Source organism: Vombatus ursinus, unplaced genomic scaffold, assembly GCF_900497805.2.
Source record: "Vombatus ursinus unplaced genomic scaffold, bare-nosed wombat genome assembly UNPS02001287.1, whole genome shotgun sequence".
NCBI classification, from domain to species: domain Eukaryota; kingdom Metazoa; phylum Chordata; class Mammalia; order Diprotodontia; family Vombatidae; genus Vombatus; species Vombatus ursinus.
The window spans coordinates 9,928,751-9,947,042 of NW_020941065.1; the positions used below are offsets into that span (position 1 = coordinate 9,928,751).

At 44.0% G+C, this 18,292-nt stretch overlaps 1 protein-coding gene across 1 annotated transcript; it reads right to left on the reverse strand.

Annotated features, from left to right (window-relative positions):
- Positions 1-898: 898 nt before the first annotated feature.
- On the reverse strand, positions 899-16,351 carry LOC114045438 (2'-5'-oligoadenylate synthase-like protein 2). Its single transcript, XM_027865451.1, has 6 exons — positions 15,735-16,351; positions 13,381-13,678; positions 12,016-12,191; positions 5,894-6,135; positions 4,229-4,376; positions 899-2,580 (listed from the first exon to the last, which is right to left on the reverse strand). Exons 1-6 carry the CDS (start codon positions 15,930-15,932, stop codon positions 2,110-2,112), a joined length of 1,533 nt encoding a protein of 510 aa, XP_027721252.1. The 5' UTR covers positions 15,933-16,351; the 3' UTR covers positions 899-2,109.
- Positions 16,352-18,292: the final 1,941 nt, after the last annotated feature.

Below are 18,292 nucleotides of genomic sequence, written 5' to 3' on the forward strand. Positions count from 1 at the left end.
TATTGATTTATAATGATCCTTTTCCAAGAAGTGTTATTTTGCATCTTGGATAGGGTACTGACTTGGAGTCAGTACATGGGTTCAAAACTTGCAGCAGACATTTATTACCTATGTGACCCTAGGTAAATTATTTCCCTTCTTTGGGCCTCAATTCTCTCATCTGTAAAATAAGAGGCTGGCCTTGGTGACCTCTAAGGTCCCTTCCATCTTTAAATCTATGAACACTTCTCAGCCTTCTCATCTTGGGATTTCTCTCCACAATGTGACTCCCTGCTTTGGTGAATTCCACACAGAATTACATGTTGAGGAAGTTCCCAGGCCAGTCATGCTCACTCTTTCATTGATCTCCTGGCTTTGCCTCTTTGCGGATACCTTCTTCCTCTACTCCTTCTGCTTTTATGTGTTGTCTTCACCCATTAGAATGTAAGCTCTTTGAGGGTAGGGACTGTTTTTCTTTTTGCTTGTATTTGTATTTTCAGTGCTTAGAGCAGTGCCTGGAATATAATAAATGTTTAATAAATGCTCTATCTGTCTATCTGTCTGTCTCTGACTTGTCTGTTATCATCTATCTATCCACCTCTCTGTCCATTTGTCTATCTCTATCTTGTCTGCCTATCTCTCTGTCTTTCTATCTATCATCTATCTATTTATCTCTGTGTGTCTATCTATCCAGTTATGTGGCAGGTGAGAGATAAAATGACTGAGGAAACAAAGGTTTGAGCTTCTGAGCATATTGATTTATTAAGCAATGCATGCCAACTGCATAACAAATTGGGACCAGTAACCTTCCTCAGCTTTGGCACTGGTCCGCAAATACAGGAGGAGACAGATTTTTATGCATTAAAAACAATTAAGCAGAGAAGACCAATAAACTAAAAGAAAACAATTAACCAGGATATAAAATTAGTTAATTTGATTTTTAATTGGTGGAAAGATTAAGGATTTTCCAAATTGCGAGGGGAAGAGTGAACAAGTACAATTCCTTGAAATCAGAAAAAGGAGCATCCCACTCCCCCGAATATCTGTATTCAATCAAAGGAACATGGAAACAATAACTGATTAACCAGAACAGGTCTAATTTTCAGATAAAGCATATGGGTTGCTTGAGATACATAATTGTGAGAAAACTCCTTGCATCAATATTTGGATCTGATTGGGCTTCTGATAAATATAACTTTGGTCCTTAGTTAAGGGTCTCCAAGCAACAGGTAAAGGTGGTCCAGCTTCCCAGAAACACAGGGCTAGGTTCAAATAATACAATAAGATTTTCTCCCAATTTCCACAACTGAATAAAGTTTTCTCCTGCTATTATTAGAACAATACTATTATTAACTTATTAATAACTTATAATAATTCATAATAATTATGTTTTTACTAATAGTTAATAATAGTTATTATTAGAATAATAGTGAGAAGATGACTTGCTTCCTCCTCTACAATCATCCCTAGAATTCATTGGGGTTACCCAGGTTTTCTCCTTGTCCTGAAGTGTATTCCAGTGTTCTGTGATGTATAAAAAGTTTGAGAGACATAGTTTCTGGGTAATTAATCATTTTATTAATTATTGCTAGTGGATAATTAATAAAAGGGATCAGTGGCACTTTTGAATCCAAAACACTACTCATGCAGGCCTCTCAATGCTTATATGCCCTTGGAAGAGTGATTGTTCCTGATAGACAATAATCAACTCTGATTGGTTAACAATTAATAAGAGGTGTACCTATGCTAATGAGGGGAAGGGGGACATGTCTTTGATCACTCCTGCTCCCAGACCACCCCCAGCCTGGGCAATCTAGACAAAGGGCCATGCCGCCCTCCTCCTACAGAGCCTGCCTGATTGGAACACAATGGGCTAAAATTCACCTTAGATTAAATTCTTTGTAAGATTTTCTAGTGGGGAGGAGTCTCCCAACCAAGAGAGAAAAGTATGAACCTGGGGATGGGGATTTGTGCAATCTCATCCATCAATAATATCCTTCAGCGACTGAACAACCTACAGGTTTCTGGTTTCTAAATGAGGAAATAAGAAGGTAAGAAAATTACTGGTCCTTATTCAATAACAGATTATTAATATGAGAGAAATAATCATTTCTCTCCATTCTTCGGAGGTCAGCGTTTACTCATGATGATGGTGTCACTGTCCTGGATCCCATAATCTCTGAGGCTCTTGTAATCACGAAGTCTTTGACCTTGGAACTCTAAGAGTTGGGATGCAACTGTAGGTCCCCTTGCCTCTTCAATCTTCTCCTTCAAGTCTTGGATGTAGTTGTCAGGGTCAATAGCAAAAACCTTGGTGTGGTTGTCAGGACCCTTAACAAAGACCTGGATCTCAGGACTGAAGGTTTCCAGTAGGTAGACGACAATTCGGTAGAAGATCCCATATTGGGCTAATGTGTCTCTGCCTCTAAGGAGCTGCCTTTCGCCACTTGGATCCTGGAAGGACAGACGTAGCTGACCTGTGAGTTCTCGTTCCTGTTTGATTTTCTCTTTCATCTTCCAACTTGGATCATAGGGATTCATCCAGAGTGTCCAGTCTTCCCAGTCAGACTGTCTCAGGACCACTTGAATATTTCTGGTTCCCTGGAAAGGAGGAAGATAAAAGGACATGAATCAATGACTCAGTGGGGAGATGTGTCCGCTGCTCCAGAAAACACCACCACCCTCTGCTCCTAGGGATGGAAACAGAGGCATTTGGTGGGTTACCAAAACAGACACACTATTCATAGTGACAGCCCTATAGTAGCAACAACTGGTTATAGATCTAACAACACCAATAACAATAGTTAACATTTATATAGCACCTACTATAGGACTCTGCTAAGCCTTTTATAAATATCTCACTTGATCCTTACAACAACCCTGTGAAGTAGATGCTATTATTAAATCCATTTTACAGTTGAGGAAACTGAGGCAGCCAGTGGTTAATTGACTTTGTCTAGGATCACACAGCTAGCAAGTGTCTGAGGCTGGATTTGAACTCAGGTCTTCTTGAGTCTAAATCCAATGCTCAATCCACTGTGTCACCTAGCTGCCATCTAACAATTCCTTGTATTTTCAGAATGTTTAGTACTTGGACAAGTGTGTTTCTATCCACAGCAGTGGGAATGGGAAGATCTCTTGGACTGGAATTAGAAGATCTAGAGGAGTGGAGCTTGAATCTTGTCTTTGCCATGGTTAAGCTCTTACCACTCTTTAGGCTTCAATTTCAGGCTAGGAGATACAGATACCTGATGTCTACAGATAATGCTCAGTAATGTAAAAGTAAAAGTAAAAGTAAAGTACATTTACAATGTACTTTATGCACCCAGTCTCACAGATCCAGGAGGCAAGTGTCGCAGGCATTATAATTATCAGTGACATTTCGCAGATAGATAAACTAAGTTTCAAAGAAGATGAGGGACTGTTGAATAGCTAGTACATGGTAGGGACAGGAGTTGAACCCTGTTCCTTTTGACTGTATTCCCCAATACTGCATCTCAAAAACTTTTTGGGTAATCTCTTAGTTTCCATTAGCCATAACAAGGATGGAGCCACCAGGGCATTTGCCCAGAGTGTTGACATTTTCAGGGGCATGTGCTTCTCTTGGTATAATCCCTTCCCTTCCTCTCCTTCACCCAGTTCTAGGCTATCACTATACACACCCCCTCCCCAGACCCATCCCAATATCCTGATGCTATTACTGGTGCCTCCTTGGCCTTTTCTCATAGCCACCCAGGGGTGACTCTTCCCAAAGAGGGTAGCTGGCCTATCCCCACCTCTGGGGCTGGTCACCTCTATCAACCCAATTGGAAGCTGAAGATTAGCAGCAAAATTGACCCAGTATCCTCCCCTGGACTTGCCCCAGATGCTGGAATTCCTACATATTGGATTGCCCTCCATTCTTAACATCCAGTAATTCTAGCATCCTAGCTGACTCTCCATCCTGAGGAGGAGGCAGGCCAGGGGCTGTTACTGGGATTATCATTGGAGAGTCAGCACAATGCAGCAGAAAGAACTCTGGCTCTGAATTTAGAGGACCCAAATTCAAATTCTGACCCTGGTCTCTCTGCCAGATTCTTGTCTTACTGAGCCCACGCCAGGCTGTCCATTTGCGGCATGGAGGTGATCAAATAGTTGATCCTGTTCAGATTCTTCCTTAGGAGGGACCCTAGGGATGTCAAAGGGGATGGGGCACAGGCTGCAAGCAAAGGGGGTAAGGAGGTCTAGCCATGGGCAGTGAGCTCAGTACCTGGACATCCCAGCTTTGGATTTCTTCACCATTTTTATCATAGCAGCAGTCCTGTTTCAGGCAGTGGGCAGCCTCCTGGGCCACCACATCCCATCTTTTTTCCTCTCCCACATTGTTGGTAGGGTCAGCTGGATCCAAGATAATGGGTCTGGAACAGAGAGGTAGGGTCAGGATGATTCTCTGCCCCATCACCTAGCCCTCTTCTTCTTCTGCATTGAGCTTAAACCTGTTGTTTTGCAAGGTCATCCCACTGCTTCCAGTTCTGTCTTGTGGGGCCAAGCAGAACCAGTAGGATCTGTGTTCCATAGACAGTGAACTGGTGCACTGGAAAGAGTGCTGTGCACTGGAAAGAGTGCTGTGCCTGGAGTCAGGAAGACTCGAGTTCAAATCCAGCCTCAGATACTCATTTTGTTGGCCTCATTTGGAGCATGGCCTGAAGAGAGGAGAGGACTGGAGCCCACGTTATGAGCATTGTTTGAAGGAATTGAGGCTGTTAACTCTGTTCATATGGAAGAACAATTTAACGTATTCCACTCGGCCCTAGATGGCAGAAGAAGGGGAGGGAGAGAGTGAGTAAGGGAGAGAGAGAGAGAGAGAGAGAGAGAGAGAGAGAGAGAGAGAGAGAGAGAAAGAGAGAGAGAGAAGAGAATATGAGAATGAGAAAATGAAAAAGAATGAGAAAATGAGAGAAAGAAGAGGGGAGGAGAGAGAATGAAAATGATAGAGAAGAGGAGAAAGAATGAGAAAAATGAAAGAGAGGGGGGAGAGAGAGAAAGAGAGAGAGAGAAAAGAGGAGAGAGAATGAAAAGAATGAGAGAGAGAGAGAGAGAGAGAGAGAGAGAGAGATATTTGGGCTTTTCCAAAATGGAAGGGGTTCTCCGAATGAAGACTGTTGCATTTCCCCTTTATGTAATTCTTTAAGCCAAAGCTGGATGACCTCTTGTTAGGAATGTCAGAGAGGGGATTATTTGGGGGGTAAAGATCACCTTAGATGGCTGCTGAGGTCCCTTCTAAGCTGAGTTCTCTTTACTTCTTTTTGAAACAGATACAAGCATCCTTTCCAGGACTGCACTGGATGATTCTTGTTAGTTGGGCTGTCCCTACATTTCATACCATATAGAGTCTTTGGGACTTTAGAGTTCATCTAATCTCAGCCCTTTCCAGAAACCTGAATTTGCCCCACAACCTCCCTGACCTGTGGGCATTCAGATGCTTCCCCTTGGGGTAAGAGAAGAATCAGAGGGTAGGAGAAGAGAAGGGGAAAGGAATAAGCATTTAAATGCCTACTATGTGCTGAGTACTTTATCAATATTATGTCATTTGATCCCCACCAGAACCTTGGGAAGTAGGTGCCATTATTACTATTATGGGAGGAGGTACCCATCTTGTAGAAAACTGAAGAGATCTTCTCCAAACCCCATGTCCCCGGGGCCCAGAGGCAGCAGGGTTTGTTAGAGAATGGGGGTGAAGTACTCGTTAAAGTAATTCAATTCTACCCATGTCAGCCCCATTTTCCCCTTTCACTTTACAAAAGCCTTCACCTACTTATCTCCTACATGGTTCCCCAATCTCACTCCTTCCCCATGAGAAAAGATGTACCCCTCCCCATCCTTCTCCTATCTCCTCCCCCAAGAGAGCAGAAGCAGGGAGAAGGGAATTGGGCACCTATTTTTCTTTAGTTTCTGTTTCACATAGTCTCGAACGACGGCATTTTCAAAATTGTAATTTGTGGTCCAATAGATGCATATGTTTTCATAATCCCGGAGCAGCTCCATCACAGTCACGAAGCCTTCATTGGTGTTGAAGTTCTCAGCTTTCTGAGTCCCACTCTCCCAAGCATAGATGGTCAGCAGTTCCAGGGCATATTTGGGGGGCAGAAAAGTTCGGGGGCACTTTGCTTTCACTTTCTACAAAAAAAGCAAGACCGTCCTTCATGAGTTGCAGTCAACCAATCATTCAGTCAACACACATTTATTAATTAATGAAAAAAGATCAAGAACTAACACTTTCCTGGTGCCAAACACTGTGCTAGGTCCAAGGGATGATGAAGCAAAAGTGAAAACATTCTGCCCCTGAGATGTTCTAGTGGAGGAGGCAACATTTACATAGATTTTAGATTCCTAGTAAATACAAGTTAATTTAAGGAGAGCAGCACTAGCCCCTGGGCGATGGTGCTTGAATTGCTCTTTGAAGGAGATTTCAACAGGCAGAGGTGAACAGAGAGTGTAGTCCAGGCATGGGGCATAGCCCGTACAAAGGCGTAGAGATTGGAGACAGAGCGTCATATGTGTGGAATGGCAAGAAGGCCCATTTGGTTGGACTGTAGAATATGAGAAAGTGAGTAATGAACGATATGGTTGGAAAGGTAGATTGGAGCTAAATTATGAAAGGCTTGCCCCTGGATACCATTGAGCCCAGGGTTGTCATGGTTTGACCAGCTGTGTGGAGGATGAAGTTGGAAGGGGAAAGCTTAGAAAAAAGGGGACCAATAGAGAGCTATTGGAATGAGGTGAGAGGTGATAAAGGCCTGAATTAGTGGGGTGCCTATGTAAATGGAGAGAAGAGTAAAACGATAAGAGACATTGTAGAGATAGAAACAGGGTGAGAGACAGTGAGGAATTGAAGATGATTCTGAGCTGGTGAACCTGGGCCAATAGAATGAAGTGATGCTCTTGACAAAAACCCAGCAAGCATCGAGGCTTTCAATGCCACTCAGTTTCTAGGGTTTACAAGGTCATCTTTAATGCTCTTGTTTATTTATTTATTTTTGGATTTCATTCATTGGCCAGAATGTGAGTAGTTTTAAGGCTTACAAGGCACCTGACAAATATTATCTCTTTTGAGTCTCTCTGGTATTCCTGACAAAGGGTCAACCCTGTGAAATAAATATTATCACCTCCATTTCACTGCTGAGAAAACTGAGGCTGATTAAAGTTGAGTTAATTTGTCCAGGATGACACAGCTAAGGTGTGTTTGAAGCAGCATTTGAATTCAAGTCTTCCTGATTCCAAGTCCAGCACTCTAACCTCTGCACCCCTTAACTTACAATGCACTAAATTGTCCGGCACAGGCCAAAAGATTTTGGCCAGCAGGAAGTGAGGCTGGGCTTAGGGACAGCTGCCTCTGCTCTGGGGAAAGGAAAAATTTCAATAAAAAAAGAAATCTAGGGTCCAGCTGGGCACTCTTGATTGGGTGAGGTGTACCACTTCTCATGTGGTCCGTTTTATGGAGCCAGCATCTCAAGAACCAAGAGTTGGGAGGGATCCACGGAGCCACCGAGTGAATTTGATCCATATCTGGCCAAAGTTGTTTTCCCTGGTGTCCCTGACAAAGGGTCATCCAGCCTCTGCTTAAAGATCCCTCTTGAGTCTGTTCCACTATGGGATAGTTCATTGGCAGGAAGTTTCCCCTGATTTCAAGATGGTGTCTCTACACCTTCCCTCCTACATTGCTCTTGGTTCTAAATAAGGCTCTTCTACAGGGTAGCCTTTCAAATACTTGAGGATAGCTTCTTTCTTCTTCAGACTAACTAGTCTTCATTCTTTCAACTAGTGCCTATATGACATGGTCTCTGGTCTTCTCACATTCTTGGCAAACTTCTTTTGGGCAAGCTACAACTTGACTTTCCTACAATGTCATGTTTGGAACTGTGCTCCAGATGTGACTGGACCAGGGAAGCCTGCAGCAGATGCCTTCTCCCTTGTTCTAGATATTGTGTATCAATGCAGCCTAGATTTTGGGGAATGCCATGCCATACCATACCACTGACACTCTTAACTTGCAGGATAGGACCATGGATCCTAGGTCTAAGGCTGGAAGGGACCTCAAAGACCATCTAGTCCAATCTCCTCATTTTATAGATGAGGAAACTGAGGCCCAGGGAACCCAGGGAACTCAAGGTCATGAAGGTAGTAAGAGGTGAGTTCAAATTCATCCTTAGAAATTTACTAACTATGGGACCCTGGTCAAGTCCTCTCCTCTCATTCTCTTCATAACTCTCTGCAATCTGGTTTCTGACCTCATATTTCCACTGAAAATGCTCTCTCCAAAGTTACCAATGATCTCTTAGTTGCCAAATCCAGTAGCCTTTTTTTTTTTGAGGCAATTGGGGTTAAATGACTTGCCCAGAGTCACACAGCTTGTGAATGTCAAGTGTCTGAGACCAGGTTTGAACTCAGGTCCTCCTGACTCCAAGACCAGTTCTATCCACTGCACCAGCTAGCTGCCCCCAGCAGCCTTTTTCTTAATCCTCATTCTCCTTGATCTCTCTACAGCTTTTGACACTGTTGATCACTCTCTCCTCCTCAATATTCTCTTCTTTCTAGGTTTTTTAGGACACCCATTTCTTCTGGTTCTCCTACCTGTCTGACCACTTTTTCTGTCTCCTTTGCTAGATATTCCTCCAGACCAAAGCCTTGTAGTTGTCCTTCAGTGCTCTGTCCTGGACCCTCTTCTCTTCTATACTATTTCACTTGGTAATCTCATCAGCTCCCATGGAATTAATTACCATCTCTATATCCAAAATAGAACTCATTATCTTTCCCCCTAAACCTTTCCCCTCTCCTACCTTCCCTATGGCTGTCCAGGGCACTACCGTCTCTCCAGTCCCTCAGGCTCACAACCTACAAGTCATCCTATACGCCTTACTCTCTCTCAACCCCCAGATCCAATATGGTGCCAACGCCTGTCAATTTCACCTCTGCAGCATCTCTCATCAATTTCACCTGTGCAGCATCTCTCAAATATGTCATCTTTTCTCCTCTGACACTGCCCCCACCCTGGTGCAGGCCTTTATCACCTCACACCTGGATTATTGCAATAGCTGCTGGGGGGGGGGGCAGCAGAATCTGCCTGCCTCAAGTCCCTCCTCACTTCAGTCCATTCTCCATTCAACCACTAAAAAGTGCAGATCTGATCCTGTCACCCTCCCCTCCTTGTCCCCCCACCCCCACCCAAACTCAATAAACTTTAGTCTGGAGCAAATACAAAGTCCTCTGTCATTCAAAATCCTTCATAACCTACCCCCTCCTACCTTTCCAGTCTATTTCTATTTTGCTTCACACTTCCTCTTTTCCCTTTCTCATTTTCTTCCTTTCCCTGATTCCACTCCTATCCTCAGGGCTCTCTAAGATCTGGTGACACTGGCCTCCTGGCTGTTCCTCAAACAAGACACTCCATCTCTTGATTCTGGGCATTATCTCTGGTTGGCCCCCATGCTCAGAATGCCCTCCTTCCTCATCTCTGTCTCCTGACTTCCTTCAAGTCCCAGGTAAAATCACACCTACAGGAAGTCTTTCCTGGTCCCCTTTGATTTTAGTGCCTTTTCTCTGTTGACTGTTTCCAATTTATCCTATACATGGCTTGTTGTACGTAGTTGCTTGCATATTATGACCCCCATTAGATCAAACTTCTTAGGAGCAGGGATTGTCTAGCCTTTCTTTGTATCTACAGAGCTTAGTACAGTGCCTGGCACATAGAAGGTGCTTAACAAAGGTTTACTGAATGACTGACTGATCTCTATCTGATTTAGTTTAAGTGTTAAGATAGCTTCTATTTGCCTTAGTTTTCACAACTGTAAAGTGGAGATAACTATAACACCTATCTCCCAGGCTTGTTGTGTGGACCAAATCTCATAATTTTTGAAAAGGGCTAACTAGTTATTATTATTCCTTTGATTTACCAGTACAATAACTCTGTCAAAAAAAGGAAGTGGGATGAGCCTAGAATGACCTGGTCCTGATTAAGTCTGATTGGTTCTTTTGTGATCCCTGTTAACCTTTCTAAGGGCCTATATGCCGCTCTTCGATGGAGGGATTAAGGGCTCCTCTTGTGGACTTCTGTGTCAAGATAGGATTTCCAGACCTTAGAATGTCATTTCCATGGATCACCTCGTTGACTTCAAATCCAGGCAGAAGCAGACAGAGACAGAGATAGAGACCCGCTGGGAATTAGGCCAATATTAACTCCATTCGGCTTATCATAGTATCCAGCACATTATAAGCATTTAACTTTATCTATCTGTTTCTCTACATAGATAGTAGAAGAGTAGAGAAGGGAAGAGGCATTAATTAAGCACCCACTAAGTGCCAGGCACTTTGCCAATGTCATCTCATTTGATCCTAACAACGACTCTGGGAGGTAGGTGCTATTATTATTCCCATTTTACAGATAAGGAAACTGAAGCTGAGAGAGGTAAAGTAACTCACCTAAGGTCACATAGCTGGTAAGTGTCTGAGGTTGAATTTGAACTCAGGTCTTTCTGACTCCAGGCCCTGTGCTTTATCCCATGTACCACCTACCTACTAAAATGTGTATGTATATGTAATACATATATACAAATATATGTACTATACATATATCTATATTTGTCCACCATCTTTTTGTCTATCAATTTATCTATCTACCCATCCATCTATCCATCCATCTGTCTATCTATCCATCCATCCATCCATCCATCCACCTATCCATCCATCCATCCATCAATCATCCATCCATCTATCCATCCATCTATCCATCTATCCATCGATCTGTCTATCTATTCCATCTGTTTATCTATCTATCTGCCTGCCTATCTATCTATCTATCTATCTATCTATCTATCTATCTATCTACCTGTCTGTCTGTCTGTCTGTCTGTATTCACACCTATGTTCAGGACACTTTGCTATCCTGGTGCTTATTTAACCTGGCCCTTTGGGCCAGTCCTTTCCTCTGTGGATCTTTTCCTCATCTCTAAAATGAGAGTGCTGTTGCTGGACTAAATGATCTCTAAGGTCCCTTATCTCTCTAATAAAACAAACAGCTGATGTTCATTTATCTCTTGGAAGTTTACAAAGCTCTTAACAAACATGGTTTTATTTGAGCCTCACAAAAGCTCTGTGAGGTAGGTCCTCTTCCTAGCCCTATTTTAAAGATGAAGCTGAAGACTGGAGAAATTAGATGACTTGGCTAGGGTCACACAGCTCATAAGCTAAGCCTGTGAGGGTTAGAGCTTTGAACTTGGATCTTCCTCAAGCCAAGGAGAGCATGCTATAGTTTCCTTGCTGACTCTTCAACAACATGGCCATGAGAAATGGTGACCTATCACATATTTATGTTGCATTTTTCTTAGGCATAAAGAATTGAGTCAGAAAGTCAGCATGGCCTAGTAGGTGGAGCCTGGGCCTCTGAGTCAGGAAGACTGGTTAAAGTTCATCTTCTTCACTTCCTCTCTGAGGGCCCTTGGTAACTCTAAGACTAAGTCATGGGATAGGTCCTGCTCTTCATTGTTAGAGATTGATTGAGCCTCCTCATTGGGAGACTCCTTCACTAAGAGCTTAGAGTTGTCTGATGGTTCATCAGAGTGGGCAAGCAGAGGATCCTGCTGAAACTGTAGAGGGTCCTGCAGATACACCTCAAGAGCAGCTATCCAGACCTCTTCTGGGAGATAGGGGCTGTAGCCAGGGAAACCTCTTACAAGCAGTGGTAATGTAACAACCCCATTCAGAATTCTGCTTATCTGCATGTACATTTCATAGACACTTAGATTTAGAACTGGAAGGGACCTTAGAAGCCATTTAGTCTGACCCCCATATTTTGTAGGGAAGGAAACTGAAGTCCAGAGAAGAGCTTGTCCAAGGTCAGCAGTTAGTGGTCTGGCAAGTTTAGAACCCAGATCCTCTGACTCCAATCTTTCCAAAGGAATACTGTGGGTGTGTCCTTTTTTTGACTGTCCCTTGCCCATCTGATCTCCCTGACCCATGCTAGTGAGGACCCCCTTGCCCACCCTTCTTTCACCATGGTGCTCACCTTCAGGTACCAATGCTTCACCAGCCGAAGGAGGCTCTTCAGCTTGGCTGGCCTGTGCTTAAAGAAACTCTTCTGCAATTCAGTGAAGGATGAAGAGAACTCTCCAGCCTTGCTTTGGCTCTTTATTAGATTTTCATAGACCTCTGAAGGTGGCATCTCACCTGGGGCAAGATTTCCTATAGGGAGGGGACACAGAACAAATCCTGGATTCAAGGACAGGAAGATCTCTCTGGAGAAAGGTTGGAGGATTTTTTCTCTGGGGAAGTGGGGCTGACATTACCTGAGGGGTTTGGACTCCCCAATGCCCAATCCCCCAGATACTCAGAATTACAATCTCAGAAGTGGAAGAGACCTTAAATGCCATCTATTCCCACAAGGAGTGAGCTAGTAAATATTTAACAACTGGTTCTCTGAAAAAAAAAAATGATGCCTGACATGCTTTCAACATTTTCCCTATAACTTATTATTGTAATGATATTATCATGCTAATCCATGTTAATAATTTCATGTGAGTAACATGAAAACATTATCATTAACACTTCTTCCATCTCTTTCTTAAGTCTAGACAAACTACAAAACAACAAATCAAACTTTGATTTGTAGCTTGAGATTTCCAAGGTGTAAATGCTCACTCTGAAAATTTAACAATTGACTCTCTGGAGTGGGTTCTAGCTGGCTCTAGTCCACCCCTAAGTTCCACCCAGACCTGAACAAGATGTCTCCCTGCAAGATGCCCACCCAACAGGTGGTCATTCAACTTTTGTAAAATGGAACTCATAATCTACTCTTCCATTCTCCAAACTTATCTGTCTTCCTAACCATTGTATATTTGCCCAAAGTAACATATGTAAACCTTGAAGTGATATATACATTTATACATATAAAAAGCTATCTATTGTGATTATCATTATTATTATTATCATTATCATTCTCATTATTATTATTCCATCCAAGACACTACCATTTTCCCAGTCATTTTTTTCAGTTTTTTTCTTTGTGATCCCATTTGGAGTTTTCTTGGCAAAGATACTGGAGTGGTTTGCCATTCCCTTCTTCAGCTCATTTTACTGATGAGGACACTGAGGCAAAAAGGGTTAAGTGACTTGTTCAGGGTCACATAACTAGTAAATGTCTAGGGCTGGATTTGATCCCCAGTAACTTAATATGTTGTCTCCCCCATTAGACTGTGAGTTCCTTGTGGGCAGGAACTTTCTTTGTGTCTCCAACATTTAGCCCAGTGCCTGGCTAATGAGGGACTGAATTTGACTTTGCTTAAGAGGCTTTTGAGAACTGCCCTCAAGACCTCTTATCTCCAGCCTGGCATGGTTGCCTCATGCTCCACAGGAGGCATTGCTTTTCCCTTACCCAAGGCATCGAAGGCTGGCAGCACATTCACTTTAATAGGCTCACTCCTCCTCCTTGCCTGGATGTAGAAGGACAGGGATCGAGGGGCTGAACCCCGACGCCGTGACTGTCTCACATTAATGCTCTGAACGTCAAAGGCCAGGCTCTCACGACACCTGGTAAGCCTCTCCACCACATGCGCGATGATGTGACCTCGGAGCTTTATTTGCTCTTGGAAGCTGGAGAAACAGCTCAGGAAGATGACCAGGTCCACATCAGAGCCATGGTTTAGGGTTGTTCCTTTCCCAATGGAGCCTCCCTGCCAAGGACAGACCAGGTTCATTATCAGCCAAAGCAACATTGACCTTGAGCTGTCCTTGACCCATGAGTGAAACCTCTGAGGACTCAGAGGTGGAGCATTTGTGGATGGACTTCTTGGACTCCATCACCTAGTTTATGTATATGTTGCATTTAATTTTTTGTTTAATTCTGTTTAAAATTTTTGTTTCCCCTTCAATAGAAAGTAAGCTTCTTGAGGGCAAGGATCGTTTTATTTTTCTTTGTATCCTTAACACCTAGAACAGTGTCTGGTATATAGTAGGTGCTTAATAAGTGAATGAATTAACTATAGATGAACTACCTCAGTCTTAAGAGTAAGAGAAATTGGGGGCTAGTAAAGGCAGTCCCTCATGATGATTTTCAGAAAATGTCTACAATTAAGAGAAATACAAAGCTCCTACATATCTGATTTGGGAGCATTTGACTTCAGACCACCCCTAAATGTATTAATATTTAGAACTATCGAGCTATGTGACCTTGGGCAAGTCACTGGATTTTTTTTTGAGCCCCAGTTTATTATCTACAAAATAAGGGAATTAAACTGGTTGGGCTCAGAGGTCCTTTCTAATTCTATATATAGGGTCCAAAGTGGAATGGGCCATCTTGAGTGGCAGTGAATTCTCCCTCACTGGGGGGTCTTCAAGTTACTTCCCCATTTCAGGCTACTCCAGCACTAAGCCCTCCTCCCACCTGCAACTGGGTGGCCCTGGGAACTGCCATGTCCCAACACCAGTCAGCACAGTTCAGAGCTCTCCTCAAAATACCATCTCCCAACTCTGACCACAATACTTCAGGGTGCTTCCCACACTGCCACCTTCCAGCCCTGGCCAGGCAGCCTGAGGCTGTCCTCACACTGTCACATTCTGTCTCCTGACTGGGTTCCCAAGCTCCCTTGGCTGCACCTCCCCTTGCTTCTACATACTGTGAGGAGGACCTTGATGGTAAATTAGGCCATCTTTTGTCTCAATTCTTATCTACCCCCTAGTCTTTGAGAGGTAAACTGAGGCCTGGGAAAGACTTAAATTTAGAAAGGCCAAGGTCATCCACTGCACCCTGGGCCATTCCCAGTCATCCTGACTTTTGTCCTGCCATGTCCTCAGCCTCATTGTTTCCTCCAGAGCACAAAGGACCACAACCACTCTATGCCAGGCAATGTGCTAAGCACATTCCAGATTTTATCTTGTGTGATCCTCAAAAAATCTTGGGAAGTAGGTGGTATCGTTATCCCCATTTTAAAATTAAGGAAACTGAGGCAGGCAGAAGTTAAAGGCCTGTCCAGGATCATACAGGTAGTTTAAAAGTGTCTAAGGCTGGATTTGAACTCAGGTCTTCCTGGTGCCAGGCTCTGCACTACATCCACTGGGTCACTTAGCTTACTCTTATCTTTATGTGTTTTGCATATAACTGCTTCCAGAGGAAACTTGTACCACTTCCTCCCCTTCCTCAGGCCCCCACCCCTTTCCCCCAGGTAAGGAAAGCCTTTGATTCAAGGATTCTGCTCTCTAGGTGTTAAGAGTCTCCCAGTCATATGACTGAGGAGTCAGGGAGGGGCCCAGGATAGTCATGGGGACATTGGTGAAAGCTTAGTGACTTGGATATATCCCATTAGAGAAAATGGAATAAGAGGGAGAATAAGCATTTATTAAGCACCCACTACGTGCCAGGCTCTTTACAAATATTATTTCATTTGGAGATCTGTGAACCCCAGATCATCTTTTCTTTTTATGGTAGGATACTAGCTCTAGAGCTGAAAGGTGCCTCAGACAACACAGTCCAATCTCTTCATCTAACAAAGGGGGAAAGTGAGGCCAGGGAGGTGAAATCACTTGCCCAAAGTCATTCAGGTAGCCCATGACAGAGGTAGCTGTCCTCTGACTTGCAAGAGTTGCCTTCCCCTTCCCCTCCCCCTTCCCCCTCCCCCACCAAGGGCAGCCTCTGGGCTATCCCTGGCCTGGCTACCCAACCTCTGACTTCCACCCACACTGGGTGGTGACCAGGTGGAGGGCCACTCCCCAGAACTTGCTTGCTCTTCTCACCTTGATCACCCTCCTCAGCCTAACCTCTCGATCCAGGAAGATCTGGGTGTGAAAGCACTGGTCCCTCAGGAACCCCTCGACCCTCTTAAAGGCATCCTCAACCTCTTCCTTCCACTCCACACCTGGTTGGAGCTTCTGAGTCACAAAAGCGTCCAGTCTTTCAGCCGGGATCTGGTACAGATCAGGGTAGGACGCCATCTGGACCTGTGTTGTTGCTGTTGTTGGAAGAAGACCAATGACATCACAAGGGTGATCTGGTCAGCCTTACTCTCTCCTCCAGAATGATCGATGTTCAGTTAAGTTCGGTTTGTTCGAGGCAATGCCCATTCAGTGACCAAGGGCTAGGTAAGAATTGAGACAAACTACTGTCACCAAAACATCAATCTGTGTGAGAAGCTGCAGAAATAGTCCAGGCATGGGGCGGGTCCTGCCCAGTGGCCAGCCCACCTCCTTAAGGAGGCCCATCCTCCCCTGGTCTCTAGGGACACTGGGCAGCGTGATGGGAAGGTCCAGGGGAGGGGGGCCAGGCAAAGTTGTCAGCTTCCTGTTCTGAGGCAAGGTGAGCCCAAGGGGTTCCAGGGGGGCCACAGAGGGCCCCTCTCTTCCTGTGCCACCTTAAGAAATCTGGTTAGGAAAAAAAAGAAGGACATGAAAAATACCTTAAGCTGTCATTGTTATCCCATCCTGGTAAGTTTCATTTCTCTCCTTTTCGAGGAAACTGAAACTGCCCTGGTCCTTCCTATTGTGGAACAGTAGGGGTCACTGTTTGACCGGTCACTGTCCCCTTAGGGTCTTGAGAATGGTCCCAAACCTCCTCTTTTAAATTCATGGGAAAGTGTTTTTGTTTTGTTTCGTTTCGTTTTTCCCTCAAACTCTAAGATCCCAGGTGGAGGCAGAGAGAGTGAGGGGAAAACGAAAGGGGTGGAGGAGAGAGACAGAGACAGAGAGATAGAAACAGAAACAAAGGGACAGAGACAGAGAAAGACAGAGAGAGAAAAAGAGAGACATAGAGAAAGGGACAGAGAGAGACAGAGAGATGGGGGAGAGACAGAGGGAGAGCAAGGTGGGAGGGAGAGAGAGAGAGAGAGAGAGAGAATAATTTCACATTGGACCGAGGATTGGCATGAAAACAACTTCCTATTCAGAGTGCCTTTAGCATCAAAGATCTGGAAGATACCTTGGAAATCCTTTCCAAATCTCTTCATTTGACGGATGAGGAAACTGAGGTACAGAATAGTTATGTGACTTTTCCAGGGTCACACAGATTAAGTACCTGTGACAGGATTCCAACTCAGGTCTTTATGGCTAAAACCATGAGAAGTAACCCAGCCTCTGATAGGCACACTCAGACAGTGAATAAAGGGATAAAAGAAATTGTACTTGTCTGGGTTAAGGACAAGTGCTTATGACATGTGAGATTGGATTGGTAAAACGCAATTTACAGCAGAATAAAGGCGCCCATTTAGGGACAAGTATCAGTCTTGCCCCGCTAAAATCGGGCAGAAGTTAAAGTCTATTCCTTCGCGTTCTTCCCCACCTACCTGTTTTTCTCCAATGCCCCAGTCCCCTGAGTTGTTCTTATACATACATACATTGTGCTGCTTGCCCCTTTAGCCTCGTCTCGCCAGTATCCCAGGACATGTAGGGCTGAGGAAGGGAAACTGCTGAGTCACTGTTACCAAACTCCTCTGCTTTGGTTGATGTTTGAGGCTGTTGCCAGGCCTGTGGGCTCTGGGACTCTTCTCTTCTCTCTCTCTCTCTTTTTTTACCGGTCTCTGGCACAAAGTAGGCACTTAATAAATGCTTGTTGACTTTATTTTTCTCCCCGCTCCCTTTTCCCAAACTGAACAAAAAATGAAAAAATGAAACAAACCCCTAAGAACAATCATGCAGAGTTGAGCACATCTCCTCATTGTACATGTCCAATGATGTATGGCTCATCTGCATCTTGAGTCCACCCTCCCTCTGTCTGGATGTGGCCACTGGGCTTTACCTTTGGTCCTCTAGAATTGTGGCTCATCATTGCATTGATCAGAAGTTGAAGATTTTTCAAAGCTGCTTTTCTTTATAATGTTGTCTGCATCATTTCGTACGGGTTTCATACAGGTCTTCCCAGTTTCCTCTGAAATTGACCGTTTTATCATTTCTCATGACACAATTACATTCCATCATATTCATATACTATAATTTCTTTAGCTATTTCCCAATAAGTGGCTAATCCCTAAGTTTCCAGTTTTTTTTTTTTTTGCTACTATGCGAAGAGTTGCTATAAATACTTTTGTACATGTAGGGCCTTTTTCTTTGATTTTTTTGGGGTAAAGTCACGATATCACCAAGTCAAAGGGAAAACCCACTGGCAAACTTATGGGGGAGACATGAACAAGAGCCACACAGGAGGGCAGCTAGGTGGCACAATGGATAGAACACCGGCCCTGAAGCCAGGAGGACCTGAGTTCAAATCCGGCCTCAGACCAAACACTTGACCCTTACTAGCTGTGTGACCCTGGGCAAGTCACTTAGCCCCAATAGCCAAAAAAAAAAAAAGAGCCACACAAGAT

Bases quoted from the DNA above. Each gene is read 5' to 3' on its own strand.
- LOC114045438 (XM_027865451.1), bottom strand. From the start codon at position 15,932: ATGGCGTCCTACCCTGATCTGTACCAGATCCCGGCTGAAAGACTGGAC. The intron at 12,192-13,380 runs GTAAGGGAAAAG...CCCTCCCTATAG, and splicing joins GCCAGCCTTCGATGCCTTGG to GAAATCTTGCCCCAGGTGAG. The intron at 2,581-4,228 runs GTACTGAGCTCA...CCTCCTTTCCAG, and splicing joins TCCAAAGCTGGGATGTCCAG to GGAACCAGAAATATTCAAGT.